The sequence below is a fragment of the Punica granatum genome, chromosome 2, assembly GCF_007655135.1.
Source record: "Punica granatum isolate Tunisia-2019 chromosome 2, ASM765513v2, whole genome shotgun sequence".
Taxonomy (NCBI): domain Eukaryota; kingdom Viridiplantae; phylum Streptophyta; class Magnoliopsida; order Myrtales; family Lythraceae; genus Punica; species Punica granatum.
The window spans coordinates 28,396,066-28,409,817 of NC_045128.1; the positions used below are offsets into that span (position 1 = coordinate 28,396,066).

Below are 13,752 nucleotides of genomic sequence, written 5' to 3' on the forward strand. Positions count from 1 at the left end.
AGAAAACTTATGGTTTTTTCTGTTACAAAATAAAATTTAGGATAAAATTGAGACATTTTACAAAACTTGAGTTTTTTTTTGTAATTTACCCCACCACAGCTCAATGTCTCAGGGCACACGACTCGAATTCCCTATTCCATCACAACGAAAAACACATATCCGGGTTGTCTTGCACTTCTCTTTACTCCCTGTTATTTCACTTCTCTTGCACAGGGACATCTCCCCCATCGGCCCCGTCCATGAGGGCCGCGGGGCCCGCAAACTGTGGCCATATATATATGTGTGTGTGTGAGAAAAAGCCAAACGGCTCTTTTCCCTTGTGTGGGCCGGCCACCGGGCCACGTGGCGGGCAACGGACCACACGTTTAAAGCAATTTTTCGTTTTTTTATTTTTTTGATTAAATAAGAAGATTCATCAAAAACTTATGTTGCGTTTGGTTTCATAGTAGGATTTTAAAATTAAATTTTGATTTTGAAAAAAAAATGGTATAAATGAGACTCATCATTTGACTTTGTATTAATTATATTGTTTTATTGTGGAAAAAAGTGATATAAATGGGATCAATTTTTTGATTTTGTATTAGTTATTTTATTTTATAGTGAGTAAAATTAAATTAGAATTATGATTCTAAAATAATACCCTAAAACCAAACAAGGCATTAATTGTCAAAGTGCGCAAAGCAGACAGATCTGGAAAAAGAAAGCCTCATATTGTCTTCAAATAAAATCTTCCTAATAGAATGAGGAGGGTACAGTAAGATAGCAAAGTAGTAAGGAAGCTCTACTCCAATATTAACGAGATGGTCGGTACATTTGTTGGCTTCCCTATAAGCATGCTGAGGAAGGATAATATCAAACTACTGACATAGATACCTACGATCATCAATCAAATTCGTCAGCAGTAAATTTGTGGAGTTCTCCCACACCCAGGATAAGAACTAACTTAGCATCAAGCTCTACAATCAACTCGGTGACTCCGCACTTTTTAATTTGTGATTAGCCCTTGTCTAAGAGCTTTCAGCTCAGCTATCGGACCGGTGGTGCACCCGAGGTTCATTCGAAACCCGCAATCCATCTACCCAATGAGTCTCGAATAAGTCCTCCTGCATCAGGTAGACCTGGGTTGCCCTTCGAGCAACCATCAGTTTTTAAATTTTTTTAAAAATAAAATTGTGAAATTACAATGGTGGCTTAAGAGCTGATGATTATTGGAGTTTTTTTCTTTTCTTTTCGTCCCTCTTTAAATGATGTGGCGCTTATATTACACCGTGATAGCCCCTCAACGAGACATGAAGAGAGACCTCCATTGTCCAAGCCCTTAATGTTTGCTTAGTTGCATGTTTAGATAATTTCAGATAATTTAGGTATACGATTCTAGAGTGTTCTTGGATGCCTTTAAATTGGGTGTCTTGGCTATTTGGTAGGTTGAGTAAGTAGCATCTACAATTTTTTGGCTGAAAGTAACACCTACAGCCTGTAATTTACAAGTCTTGTACTCTTCCATATAATCACATTTAGAGCGTCTCCTATTTATCGAGTTTATCTCCATTGGTATTGGTTGTGCGATCTTGGGCTAGTGTAACTTCGCTTTCGCTGCCGAAGTTGATATTCCCCGTATGGTATTATAAAAAACTTGACTGAGACTGAGAGCTGCTGGCCAATATAGAAAGATGCCTTAGAGAAAGGGGAGATCTAAAACGAAACAAAAGGGCCGAAGCATGTCCCTAGTCTACATCATATTGTCATGGCTCATGCATAGGTTTTGTCTTCAAGTTTGGAGCTCTCTATGGCAAAACCAAGGAACAACACAGACAATCAGAACGAACGAACGCTGCCGAGGAACAAACCTATCTCCTTATTCCAATATCTAAATTAAGCAAAGCATGAGCAGATATTGTGCACATTCTTCCCCATTCTTGCGTGCCTCATGGGACTCGGATCTATCAACCAAAAAAAGAAAAAAAAAATAAAACTGTAATATTTTTTTCAGTGTACAGAAGGGAGGTTTATACTGTAATTTTCCCGTAAGATAAGTTTAATTATTTGGTTTTATGATATGCGGTGATGATGATTCAGTTCAATTGTTTGAACTTGAAATTACCCATCCCAAGTCTTTCAGCGTCTTCACATTTCGATAGTACACACATATATAGATGTGTCGTCAACTGCTACGCTTCAACGCATTTCGGAAAGAACCAGCTAGCTCTTAGTTCGAGCGGTATTTCACCTCTAACCACAGCTTCTCTGCTAATTCTTCAACATCAATCAAGTTGGACCTTCGCTAGTTTCACGAAAGTTTCATCCTGATAATGGATCACCCAAGTTCGAGTTCATAAGCAGTGACAGATTGCCCTACGAAGACTCGTTTCATAACGCATACAATCATTCCACTAATTACTTGGACCTTGTCCAGCCTCAATGACAGAATCCAGATATTATTTTCGACAGACATGAGAGAATGTAAGCAAAGCTTCCAGTATTGTTCTAATCATTTTGCGAAGGCAAACCTGCACGTAAAAAGGATATTTCTAAGAACCTAATAGACCGAATAGCCACCACAGCTCAATGTCTCAGGGCACGCGACTCGAATTCCCTATTTCATCGCAACGAAAAACACATATCCAGGTTGCCTTGCACTTCTCCCTGTTATTAGAATCACGCGAAACAAACACGTCATCTCGGCATTGCCTCATCATCACTGCTGAGACCGAGATTTCGCCCGAAGCGCCTCCAACTGGGCCCGGAACTTGGTCACCAACTTGTCATGAGGAGGCAAGGTTTCCCTAATGGTTGGGAACCCAGAGAAATCCTTCATCCAGGCAGACAGAAGCGGGAACCTTTCCTCTTCGATTAGTTTAAGGCCGGTGATCTCATGGAACACGGGGACTAAGTTCGAAAGCCAACCCAATGCAATGTCCAGAAAGCCGATCTTCTCTCCTCCGAAGAATTTCTTTCCCTTCAGAATCTCTTCCAGTGGTTGGAGACTTTCAATGGCTTGTGCAAGACCTGCTTCTTGCTCTTCCCGTCCTTTTTGGACCAAGTCCCAGATCGATTGCATGACCTGCAAATTCAACGGGCGATCCTCGTTAATGAACGATCGTAGGAACGAGATCGAAGGATGAGAAGCATGGAATCATGGGAACATATGGATCCCACAAAATCCAATGACTCGCGAGGGTACTTCATCATTTAGGACATAATGCATCAGATTCACAAGATCTAGCCAATTACGTGCTCACCTTGTCGTCCCCAAACTTGGCCCAAAACCGGGCAGTGGCCCGCTCAAGGGGATCCTCGGGCAGCAGGGGGTTCTGGGTCCAGGTTTCATCGATGTACTCGACGACCACAAGTGACTCGCAAACTGCTCTTCCATTGTGAACGAGCACCGGCACCTTGCCGTGGACAGGATTGTACTGCAGAAGCAGCTGGCTCTTGCTGGAAAGGTTTTCGAATATGTTCTCGTACGGGACTCCCTTCAGCTCCAAAGCCCAAATAGCCCTCAGAGCAAAAGGGCTCGACCATGTCCTGAAGAGTCTCACTTCTTCTTCTGCCATTTTTTTCTGAGTTTATCTGATCTAATTCTGCTAGAGGACTTCTCCTTGACAATGCTGGGGCAGTGCTTTTATATTAACTATATCATGTCCTCTCATCATCTTTTGTTCGATTTTTATATCTATGACCTCGTTGCCCATATTGTACTCATCGGCCGCCCACGTTACCTTATTGTTGAAGAATAATTTACGAATGTTATATGTGGGCGTGGCCCCCCGGTTGGACCTTTATGCTGCCTTCCTGACTTTTTACCATCAAAGTCCATTCCACGTGCATTGACATTCATCTTCTGTGAAGGTTAAACGAAATCAAAAACCATAGTCAAAGTTGATTTTTTCGGAAAATTATATGTAACCCGAGTAGAAGGTTGTGTGCGTGGTTTTCAAGAATCTTCGGAGCATCTTCAGCGTTAATCTCTGGCCGGTCTCTAATGCCCACGTGGCATGAAGAGAGACCGAGGCCCTTTGGAGGAAAGGCGCAAAGAGACACCCGTCTCTTTGCACAGGGACATCTCCCCCATCGGCCCCGTCCATGAGGGCCATATATATATGTGTGTGTATGAAAAAGCCAAACTGCTCTTTTCCCTTGTGTGGGCCCGCCGCCGGGGTCACGTGGCGGGCAACGGACCACACATTCTTCCCCATTCTTGCGTGCCTCATGGGACTCGGATCTATCAACCAAAAAATGAAAAAATAAAACGACTTACATAACCAAGTAAAATTGTGCACCTGAATATTAGCATGCACATACAAAATTGCAAATATATCGTAGCAATACTTAAATTATTTTAATCGATCCATGTGCGACTCGGATGTCTAAAATAGTGATTCATAAGATAAAAAATATTTATGCAATACTACACTTAAGGTGGGTAACGATTTTCAATTTGAAACTATTTTTTATGAAAATGAAAGTGAAGTTTCCCTTTAAGTCATTCAACGGTTTCGTAGTTTTACATTTTCTTTCTCTAGAAAAATTTAAAGCCATCTATATAGATAAGTAAATCTTCCCGAGTTAAGGGAGATTTTTCATCCAGTCATCTATAACTGTAAGCATTTTCCGCATTTTCTCTTTTGGTTATTTTTCTTTATTGCATGAGAACTTGCCTATTTATTTTATTATCTTATTTATAGCATAGCAAATTTTGAGGTGTTATTTTTCATTCGATCATACATATTTTCTCTATCTTCTCTTTTCGTTATTTTTTTAATTTTGCATGAAAATTTTACTTTTTATTTATGTTTTGATATGTTTATTATAATGTAATAGATTTTGAGGTGTTACAATCAATTACCAAATGTGAAAAGAGCTAGAATCTAAAAATAGTAGTCAAACTCGGGCTTCGGCCCCATATTTTACCCAAAAAATGGGGACAATTATACTATACAATACGATTTCTTGACCTTTTTTCACGAGGTAATATAGTTTGATTTATTTTCAACATATTCTCGAAAATTTTGAATTTTTCACCACTTAGCGCACAGTCAATTTTCCATAAATAATTAGACATAAAGCTAAAGTGGCACCCTGACCCTACACCTGTAATTTGGTGGGACCCAAACAATTAAATAAATAAAAATACAAGAAATTATACCGCACAAGATTTTTTTTTTTTTTGCCTTTTTCACGAGGTAGCACGTTTTAATTTATTTTCAAAAAACCATAGTGTGGAGTAATTTTCTCAAAAATAGTATATTGACAATTAGAGTGAGATTATAAGACAGTGGGATATTGTAAACACAAGGAATAACCAAATCATCAATGTAATCACAAGATCACTTGACAGGTGCTAATTCATATGATTTTTTGAGTTTAAGAAATTATTTTGTCTAAAAAATTGATATTATTTATTTTCTATATTTTTAGAGAAATTTTTTATCTTTTATATTTTATATATACTTCAACATTGTCCAAATAGCCCTCATAGCAAAAGGGCTGGAGCATGTCCTGAAGAGCTTCACTTCTTCTCCCATTTTTCTGAGTTTACTATTTGATCTGATTCTGCAGAAGACTTCTCCTTGTCAATGTTGGGCAATGCTTTTATATGAACTATCCTGTCCTGTCCACATCTATTATTCGATTTTCATATTCATAACCCCGCTGCCGCTATTCTACTCATCGGCCGCCCACTTCACCTTCTTGTTGAAAGAACAATTACAAGTATCCATGGGATTCTCTGTGGCTCATGGAGAAACTCAAAACTACGACATCATTTTTGCCCCAGTTGGACCTGAATACAAGATCTTTTGCCACAGTCAATATTATGTGTACGTGTATTTTAAGAAACTTGACATAGAGATGGCCGGTCAATATAATAGATGTGGCCATCCCTACCAGAATATCAAAAGGCCAAAGCATAGAGAAAGGAGAGACCTAAAACGAAACAAAAGGCCAAAGCATCCCCCACGTCTACATAATATTGTCATGACTCATGCATAGGTTGTCTTCAAATTTAGAGCTCTCTATGGCAACTCTAGAAACAATACAAACAACCAGAACGAACCAAGGCCGCCAAGGAACAAAACTATCTCCTTATTCATACGGCGCAGCCTATTTCGTTGTGATATTATCTTAAAATTTCTTGACTGTGACATTATCTTTAAAACTTCTTGGTTCAACCCCATACATGTGGCCATCCCTACCAGAATATCACAACAATTTCCTATGTGAAATTTATTTATCATAATTTTAAAAAAAATTCACATCCCAATCGTCGGAACCTTCATCAGCATTACCTTAAACTCAGACCCAGAAGCAAAACATAGACGGAGGGACATTGTAGCTGAAGCTATACAGAGGAAGCAGCCTGAACTCAGAAAAGAGGAATAGAAAATTGGAAATTGACATCATTTCATTACGTGTTCCTTCTCCCAAAATTTCATTCGACCAAAACAGATCTTCCCTAGGGCGTGCTATATCGCAGCACTCACCTAAAATATAGGAAAATTGTTGATGCAGGGGCAGATAAGAGGGGAATCCGAATTGTCAACCTTGCATCTCCTTCACCAGTACGGTAATGAAGGACTATGATTATAGTTTCCTGCGGATGAATTCTCTTCTAGTCAGATCAATAAGTTATCCAACCACAGACCCCAGTCCAGCTATGAAACAAAACCAACAAGACTCACTGAAAGCAGATTTTGATAAGTTGCAACTATTATCATGTTAGAAATTGATTCTGGAATACGGAGTTCGGTGAAAACTCAGTAACTTTGCAATTTAAAAATAGGACTTGCTGTAAGGACCAGACAAAGCCTATGACTCACAAGAGCATAATGATGTTTCTAAATGTGAGAAGTCGGCTGATGAGAAGTAGTTAAAGAGTACCGTGAAATTTATGACCACTATCGATAGGTAGAAGACCGATTTTCTAAAGGACGATGAAACATATACTGTTATCACCCCTCAGTCAAATTAAAGAAAGATAATTGCAACACATTGCCTGTCATGCATTAACTATTCAGAAACATCAACATCCTTTTAATATTCACAATTTAATTTATATCATTCGTCAAATGTACTAATTTTCCTATCTTCTGTACTATTACCATTAGTGAGGTTTCCCAGATCAACTTCATCTTTTCCATTCGCAATCATGTGTCCTCAAGATTAACACCTGCTGGTTGCGAGAATACAAACTGACATTTGAATATAGGAACAAAGCAATAATAGCAGCAACTATGGAAGACAAAGTCATGGAAAGAGCACATAAGCAAAGCTCTAATTGCCAATTTGGTTCGATGAAATAAAGAAGGAAATGGAATTCTGTACAACTTACACCACTCATTGGATGAAAATAGATGGAACGAGTTGTGCTAAACCAGGTTCCCATGACTAATAAAATATAAACTCTGCTTATTCAACTGCTAGAACTTGGCAGCAATTAAATTGGTAAGATGCCACAAAAAGTGAATGGATAGTACGAACACACCTTTTATTCATACTTTATTTGATTCTCAGGTCGTGCAAAGAACTCTTTAGCATTGTGTGCCACCTCCGACTCCACTATTGCTTCTAGTACAATGTCAGATCCTTTGACATCATCTGATAGGCAAGTTAAACCTTAACGAAGTAAGGTCTTGAATGTGAAGGCATTCAATGTGCATATGTATGTATTATTCAACATTAGGATTCCAAAACAAAAGCATTCAGTTTGAATATATTACATAAAATTTGAGAAAAGAGCATTCACTCGAAAAACAATCACTTAAGGGGGGAGGTGCAGGGTGGGTGGTGGGGGGTGGGAGGTGGGGTTTGCAAGGAACTATTCTCTATGGATAAAAGACCGCGTTTAGATTGGAACAGTTAAATTGCACTACTGGATCATGGAAATACACCAATAAGGACATAGCAGAGAGCTTGAAAAGTTTATTTATAAGCACCTGTTCGAGGGGATAAGAAACCAGCAGTTTCAGCAGAAATGGGCAAAACAGTAGGAAAGCCAGCTTCATTCTCGATTGTGCCTCCATCTGTATCAATTTTTCCAGAAGCAGCTCTCACAGCAGCTGAGTCTGCCAACCTATCATAAGCAGTTGCTTGGCTATGTAAGTTACTGAGGTCTGATGGCGATGTCTTCCCATCCTGAGGAGGCGATAGTAAAAATCAACTAAACCTATGTAACAGCTGCAAAGAAAAGAAATGAGAAATAAAGTTGCCTTACCTTTTGAAAGTTGCTTGTTTCTTTATTTTCAGGAATGGGCATCTGTTGAACATTGTTGCCTATATCCAGAAGAAAAGAAGGGAATAATTAAGAACAAGAAGTGCAGAAATATCCTACATTCTTCTGCAAGAAAATATTTCTAGCATTAGTAGCAATACCACTGCCGACAGATGTGTTATTGGGATCATCGATCAGCCTCCGGGTCATTGGACCTGGATTTATGAAGGATATGCTTCGGATTTCATGGCGTATGGCTTCCAACTGGGCCATTGTGTCTTGCAGCTCTTTGTGCACCTGACCATCAACAGTAGCTTAGCAAAGTTTAGAAATCCATTCATTTTCTTGAAAAGTAATACCATCAAACTGTAACATCTTCTAGAATGCTGACTTTGCACTATACATTAGATGGATGCTGGGAAAAGGTACACTTCCCTTAGATTTGGTTAGGACTACTGGAAATAGAATGCAAAAATGAATCCTTCCGAATGGTCGTTCCACTCCATTCCATTCAGATACTATTCACTCATCAAAGTACATTAGTTCTCATTCACTGAATCGAATGTTTAGCAGAGCACAAATGCCAACTCTATCTCCCTAAATGAAGTCCCAATGGAACTGGGCCTTCCACCTTTCATTCGCATAGCACAAATGCCAAATCTTCTAGAATGATCACAATTCAAAATCCTGCTAAGTTTCAAGGAACCCCAACAAAAAGCAGTCCTCAGATCATGCTTATTTCTAAGCTCCGCAAATCAGCACTTACATCTCCAAATAATCTCCACATGACAGAGTGACAGCTTTTCGGAATGCAATTGCAGTTTTATGACATTGAAATTCTTAAGAAATTCCATATATTGCGAACTCAAACAAAGTGAAGCAATCCTTTTTTTTTTTCCGCCATTTCTTGATGTCCCGCGATTTGCCAACTAAAATTCCTTGGTATCTAAAACAATGCCGAGAAGAGAATGAGAGAACCTGACGAGCTTGGGTCTGCTGCATAACCGAGTCGAACTGGCCTCGGGCTAACTGGACATATCCGATGGCTCGGCCGGCCAATCTGCCGGCGGTCCGGGCTATGAGTGGAAGATCTTTTGGTCCTGCGATTCAGTAGCAGCTATGCCACCATTAGAAACCCGGACTCCCCATAGTGATTGCAAATTGAGCACGAAGCAGAGAAAGGAGGGAAGGGGAATACCGATGAGAGCGGCAGTGGCTCCGAGAATGAGGAAGAGCTCCCCGTACGAAATTCCTAGCATTGGCGAAACTCGGGAAGGATTTCCGTTCTCTGTGAGTTCCAAGTTTCATGAATTGAGAGGAACTTGGAGCTGAGAGAGGCCGTCCTAGAGAGGCTTCGGACCACACTCCCACTCTCTTCTGGCTCCGACCACTCTTTCCTCCTCGACTCTCTTCCCAGCTTCTTCCTCTGAATCGAGGCCGTGCCGTCGGCGCTGATGAGCCACCGCCGTGTCCCTCTTTTTTCTCGGTATGTCGAGAGGGAGACCGAGAGAACCGGACACAGAGAGAGAGAGGGGAGGGTAAGCGGATCTTGTGTTTTGATCACACCAAATTTTGGATGCATCTGTTTACGTTTCACTCCCTCATTTGCCAATGTAAGTGACACACTTCTGGTCAATGAGCACCCACCAAAATCTATATCTGTATCTCGAGGCGAAAATAGAAATATATATATATATATATATATATATATATTTGTTAAAAATAACCACAAAAGTAGTGATCTAGTTGTTAGTAATTCTCCCGTGTGGATTTGTTAAAATATTTGTTGGTTGCCCTTTGGCTTGGGCTTGGGGTATACCGGCTTCCGTAAACTATACTCGGCCTTAGTTGGTGCTATGCTGTTTATGCTGATTTTTCAATTCATCCAATATATTCACGATTAAACACGAAAATCTGAACACTGCGTAATGGGACGGTAAGATCGCCACTACTGCTACCCACTATTTTTCTTTTTTTTTAAAAAGAAAAAAATGGACAAACCGCTTTTAGTCCTCAATCTCGTGTTACTTTTTTTATTTTCATCGTACATCTTTTTTTTTGTTTAAATTCGTCATAAACGTTGTGTAATTATTCCATGGTCCTTCAATCAACTTTTGCATCCAAAACTCACTTTTCCATCCATTTTTTTAGATAATTTTAATGAAAAAAATAATATTTGTCAATTGTCCTTTGGCTTAAACTTCGGGGATAGCAGCTTCTGTAAAACTATACTTGATCTCTGGTGGTGCTACATTACTTGCGCTAGTTGTTCAGTTCATCCGATATATTCGCGGTTAAACACGAAAGTCCGAACATTGTGTAGCGAGACAGTAAGATCGCCACTACTGCTACGTATCATTTTACTTATAAAAAAAATGGACAAGCCGCTTTTAGTCCTCAATCTCGTATTACTTTTTCATTTTCATCGTACATCTTTTTTTTGTTCAAATTCGTCCTAAACATTGTGTAATTATTCCTATGGTCCTTCAATCTACTTTTGCATCCAAAACTCACTTTTCCATCCATTTTTAAAAATAATTTTAATTAAAAATAAAAAAGGAAAAAATATTTGTTAGTTGCCCTTTGGCTTGGGCTTGGAGGACACGGACTTCTATAAACTATATTAGGCATTTGGTAGTGCTACGCTACTTGCGCTGATTGTTCAGTTTGTCCGATATATTTGCGGTTAAACATGAAAGTCTGAACATTGTCAAGCAGAGACGGCGAGGTTATCACTACTACTATCCACCATTTTACTTATAAAAAAAATTAAAAATGGACAAGCCGCTTTTAATCCTCAACCTTGTGTTACTTTTTCAATTTCATCATGCATTCTTTTTTTATCCAAATTTGTCCTAAACATTATGTAATTATTTTTATGGTCCTTCAATCTACTTTTGCATCCAAAACTCACTTGCCATCCATTTTTGTAATTAATTTTAATTAAAAATAGAAAAAGGAAAGAATATTTGTTAGTTGCCCTTTGGCTTGAGCTTGAGGGACACCGACTTCTGTAAACTATACTAGACATTTGATGGTGTTACATTGCTTATGCTTATTGTTCAATTCCTTCAATATATTCGCAGTTAAACACGAAAGCCCGAACATTGCATAGCGGGGGTAGCAAAGTCACCACTACGATTGCCAACTATTTTACTTATAAAAAGAAAAAAGAAAAAAATGCACAAGCCGCTTTTAGTCCTCAATATTGTGTTGCTTTTTTCATTTTCGTTGTACATCTTTTTTTTTTGTTCAAATTCATCCTAAACGTTATGTAATTATTCCTATGATCTTTCAATATACTTTTGCATCCAAAACTCATATTATCGTCCATTTTTAAAAATAATTTCAATTAAAAATAAAAAAGGAAAAAATATTTGTCAGTTGTCATTTGGCTTAAGTTTGGGGGACACTAGCTTCTGTAAACTATACTAGGCCTTTGGTGGTGCTACACTGCTCGCGCTGGTTGTTCAATTCGTTCGATATATTCACAGTTAAGCATGAAAGTCTAAACATTACGTAACGGGGCGACAACCATTTTACTTATCAAAAAGAAAAGGACAAGCTGTTTTTAATCCTCAATCTTGTGTTACTTTTTCATTTTCATTGTACATCTTTTTTTGTTCAAAATTTTCTAAACATTGTGTAATTATTCCTATGGTCCTTCAATCTACTTTTGCATCCAAAACTCATTTTTTCCATCCATTTTTTAAATAATTTTAATTAAAAATAAAAAGGAAAGAATATTCGTCAATTGCCCTTTGGTTTGAGCTTAGGGGATACCGGCTTCTCCGAACTATATTAGGTTTTTGGTAGTACTACGTTGCTTGCGCTGGTTATTCAGTTCGTCCGATTTATACGCAGTTAAACACGAAATTCCGAACATTGCGTAGCTAGAACGGCAAGGTCGCTACTACTGCTACCCACCATTTTACTTATAAAAAAAATGGACAAGCCGCTTTTAGTCCTCAATCTTGTGTTACTTTTCCATTTTCATCGCCATCTTTTTTTGTTCAAATTCATCCTAGACGTTGTGTAATTATTCGTATGGTCCTTCAATCTACTTTTGCATCCAAAACTCACTTTTCCATCCTTTTTTTAAAATAATTTTAATTAAAATTTTTAAAAAATGGAAAGAGAAGATCAAATTAGGGGAAGAGGAAAATGTTGGCGGGAGTCTTGTTAGTGGGCACCCTTCCCCCTTCGAGTTTGTTCTACAATCTCTAGGATCATCAAGTACCTCAAAGGGGGAAGGGTGGCCGCCCGCGAGACACATCCTACTTGAATCGAGGGTTTTTTAGTCTTGGCTAGAAACCCTTGATTTTTGGGGGTGGGGTGGGGTGGGGGATGGGCCTTGCCAAGGCCACCTCTCCCCCTCCAAGGTTGCCAATGAAACTAGAGGTTGCCGACGTCGCAAAAGGGGGTGAATGGCCACCGGCGAGGCCCCTTTACCTTAGGTTAGAGGATTCTCAATCGAAATAACAAATCCACGAATTTGGGGACCTGAGGTGAAGGGCCTCGTCTGCAGCCACCCGCACCCTCTGAAGTTACCCATGAAACTAGATGCTGGTGACAACCTCAGAAGGGTAGAAGTGTCGCAGACAAGATGACATCTTTTTCTTTCCTTCTCCTTCTATGATCTTCCACTTTCCAATTTCTTGAAATTTTTTTTTAGTTTTTTCAATAATTTTATTTTTGAAAAATACTTTTGGATGGAAAAGTAAATGGTAGGATCAATGGGACTAATTTCATAATGTTTGGGACAAATTTGAACAAAAAATGATTTAAGACTCAAATGAAAAAGTGGCGCAAATTTGAGGAGTTAAAGTGACTTTTCTTAAATATGTGTATATATACCTACAAATAGTATATAATTTCAAACACTTCCCTCTTACTTAAAGTTCGTTTGTAAGTGCGGTTAGAGGTTTCATAATCACCTTTTCATATAATTTTAAGCAGATTTAGTGTTTGGTGAGAGTTTTTGAAATTATGGTTTGAGTTGAAATTGCGATTACAAACGTGATTTTCTTAAGCAGGTTAATAGATACTTATAAAATTTATTTTTGGTCATTTTGTTTCAAGTATTAATAATTACATTTTTTTACTTTCAGCCGTTTTCAATTATTACATTCCAAACGCTTTTACTCATTCTAAAATTAGCACTTATTTTTTAATAATTATACTTCAATACTTATATTTCAGCAACAATACTCTCAAATCAAGCGTTAATGAGCTCTTATCGGGAACCTATCTATTGCCATTAAAAGGTCCGTAAAACCTAAAATAACTCCCTCGTTATTAATAACTCCTTTTATTTCATCACATGAATTTTAAGAATGATAACACCAACTAAATTAATGTAATTAAGTTAAAAATAATATCGATATCTCATCACGCAAGTTTCAGGAATAGTAACACCAATTAAATTAAATAATAATTCTCAAAAGTGTTTCTTTATACTGAGTAATAATATAAAAAACAAAGTTATTACTCCTTAGTCTAAGAAAATAAGAAGAAAAAACTAATCTTTAACACAACTCTCA

The 13,752-nt window shown here is 38.3% G+C and overlaps 2 protein-coding genes across 7 annotated transcripts; both read right to left on the reverse strand.

Moving 5' to 3' along the window:
• Nucleotides 1-71: 71 nt before the first annotated feature.
• On the reverse strand, nucleotides 72-3,716 carry LOC116196150 (probable glutathione S-transferase). Of its 2 annotated transcripts, XM_031525733.1 has the most exons (3): nucleotides 3,240-3,716; nucleotides 2,651-3,061; nucleotides 72-195 (listed from the first exon to the last, which is right to left on the reverse strand). In XM_031525733.1, exons 1-2 carry the CDS (start codon nucleotides 3,552-3,554, stop codon nucleotides 2,696-2,698), a joined length of 681 nt encoding a protein of 226 aa, XP_031381593.1. In that variant the 5' UTR covers nucleotides 3,555-3,716; the 3' UTR covers nucleotides 72-195; nucleotides 2,651-2,695. The 2 variants fall into 2 exon arrangements, with proteins under 2 accessions (XP_031381593.1, XP_031381592.1); XM_031525732.1 differs by lacking the exon at nucleotides 72-195 and having other exon boundaries at nucleotides 2,366-3,061.
• A 2,485-nt stretch (nucleotides 3,717-6,201) lies between these two features.
• Nucleotides 6,202-9,761, reverse strand: LOC116196149 (sec-independent protein translocase protein TatB). Of its 5 annotated transcripts, XR_004154783.1 has the most exons (9): nucleotides 9,408-9,760; nucleotides 9,188-9,309; nucleotides 8,371-8,506; nucleotides 8,213-8,271; nucleotides 7,935-8,133; nucleotides 7,484-7,596; nucleotides 7,101-7,168; nucleotides 6,483-6,592; nucleotides 6,202-6,358 (listed from the first exon to the last, which is right to left on the reverse strand). XR_004154783.1 is itself a non-coding variant. In XM_031525731.1 (7 exons), the coding sequence occupies exons 1-6, from the start codon at nucleotides 9,466-9,468 to the stop codon at nucleotides 7,487-7,489; spliced, it is 687 nt and encodes a 228-aa protein (XP_031381591.1). In that variant the 5' UTR covers nucleotides 9,469-9,760; the 3' UTR covers nucleotides 6,266-6,592; nucleotides 7,484-7,486. The 5 variants fall into 5 exon arrangements, 1 of the variants encoding a protein (XP_031381591.1); XR_004154782.1 differs by having other exon boundaries at nucleotides 6,202-6,592; nucleotides 7,101-7,171; nucleotides 9,408-9,761; XR_004154784.1 differs by lacking the exon at nucleotides 7,101-7,168.
• Between the last annotated feature and the right edge of the window lie 3,991 nt (nucleotides 9,762-13,752).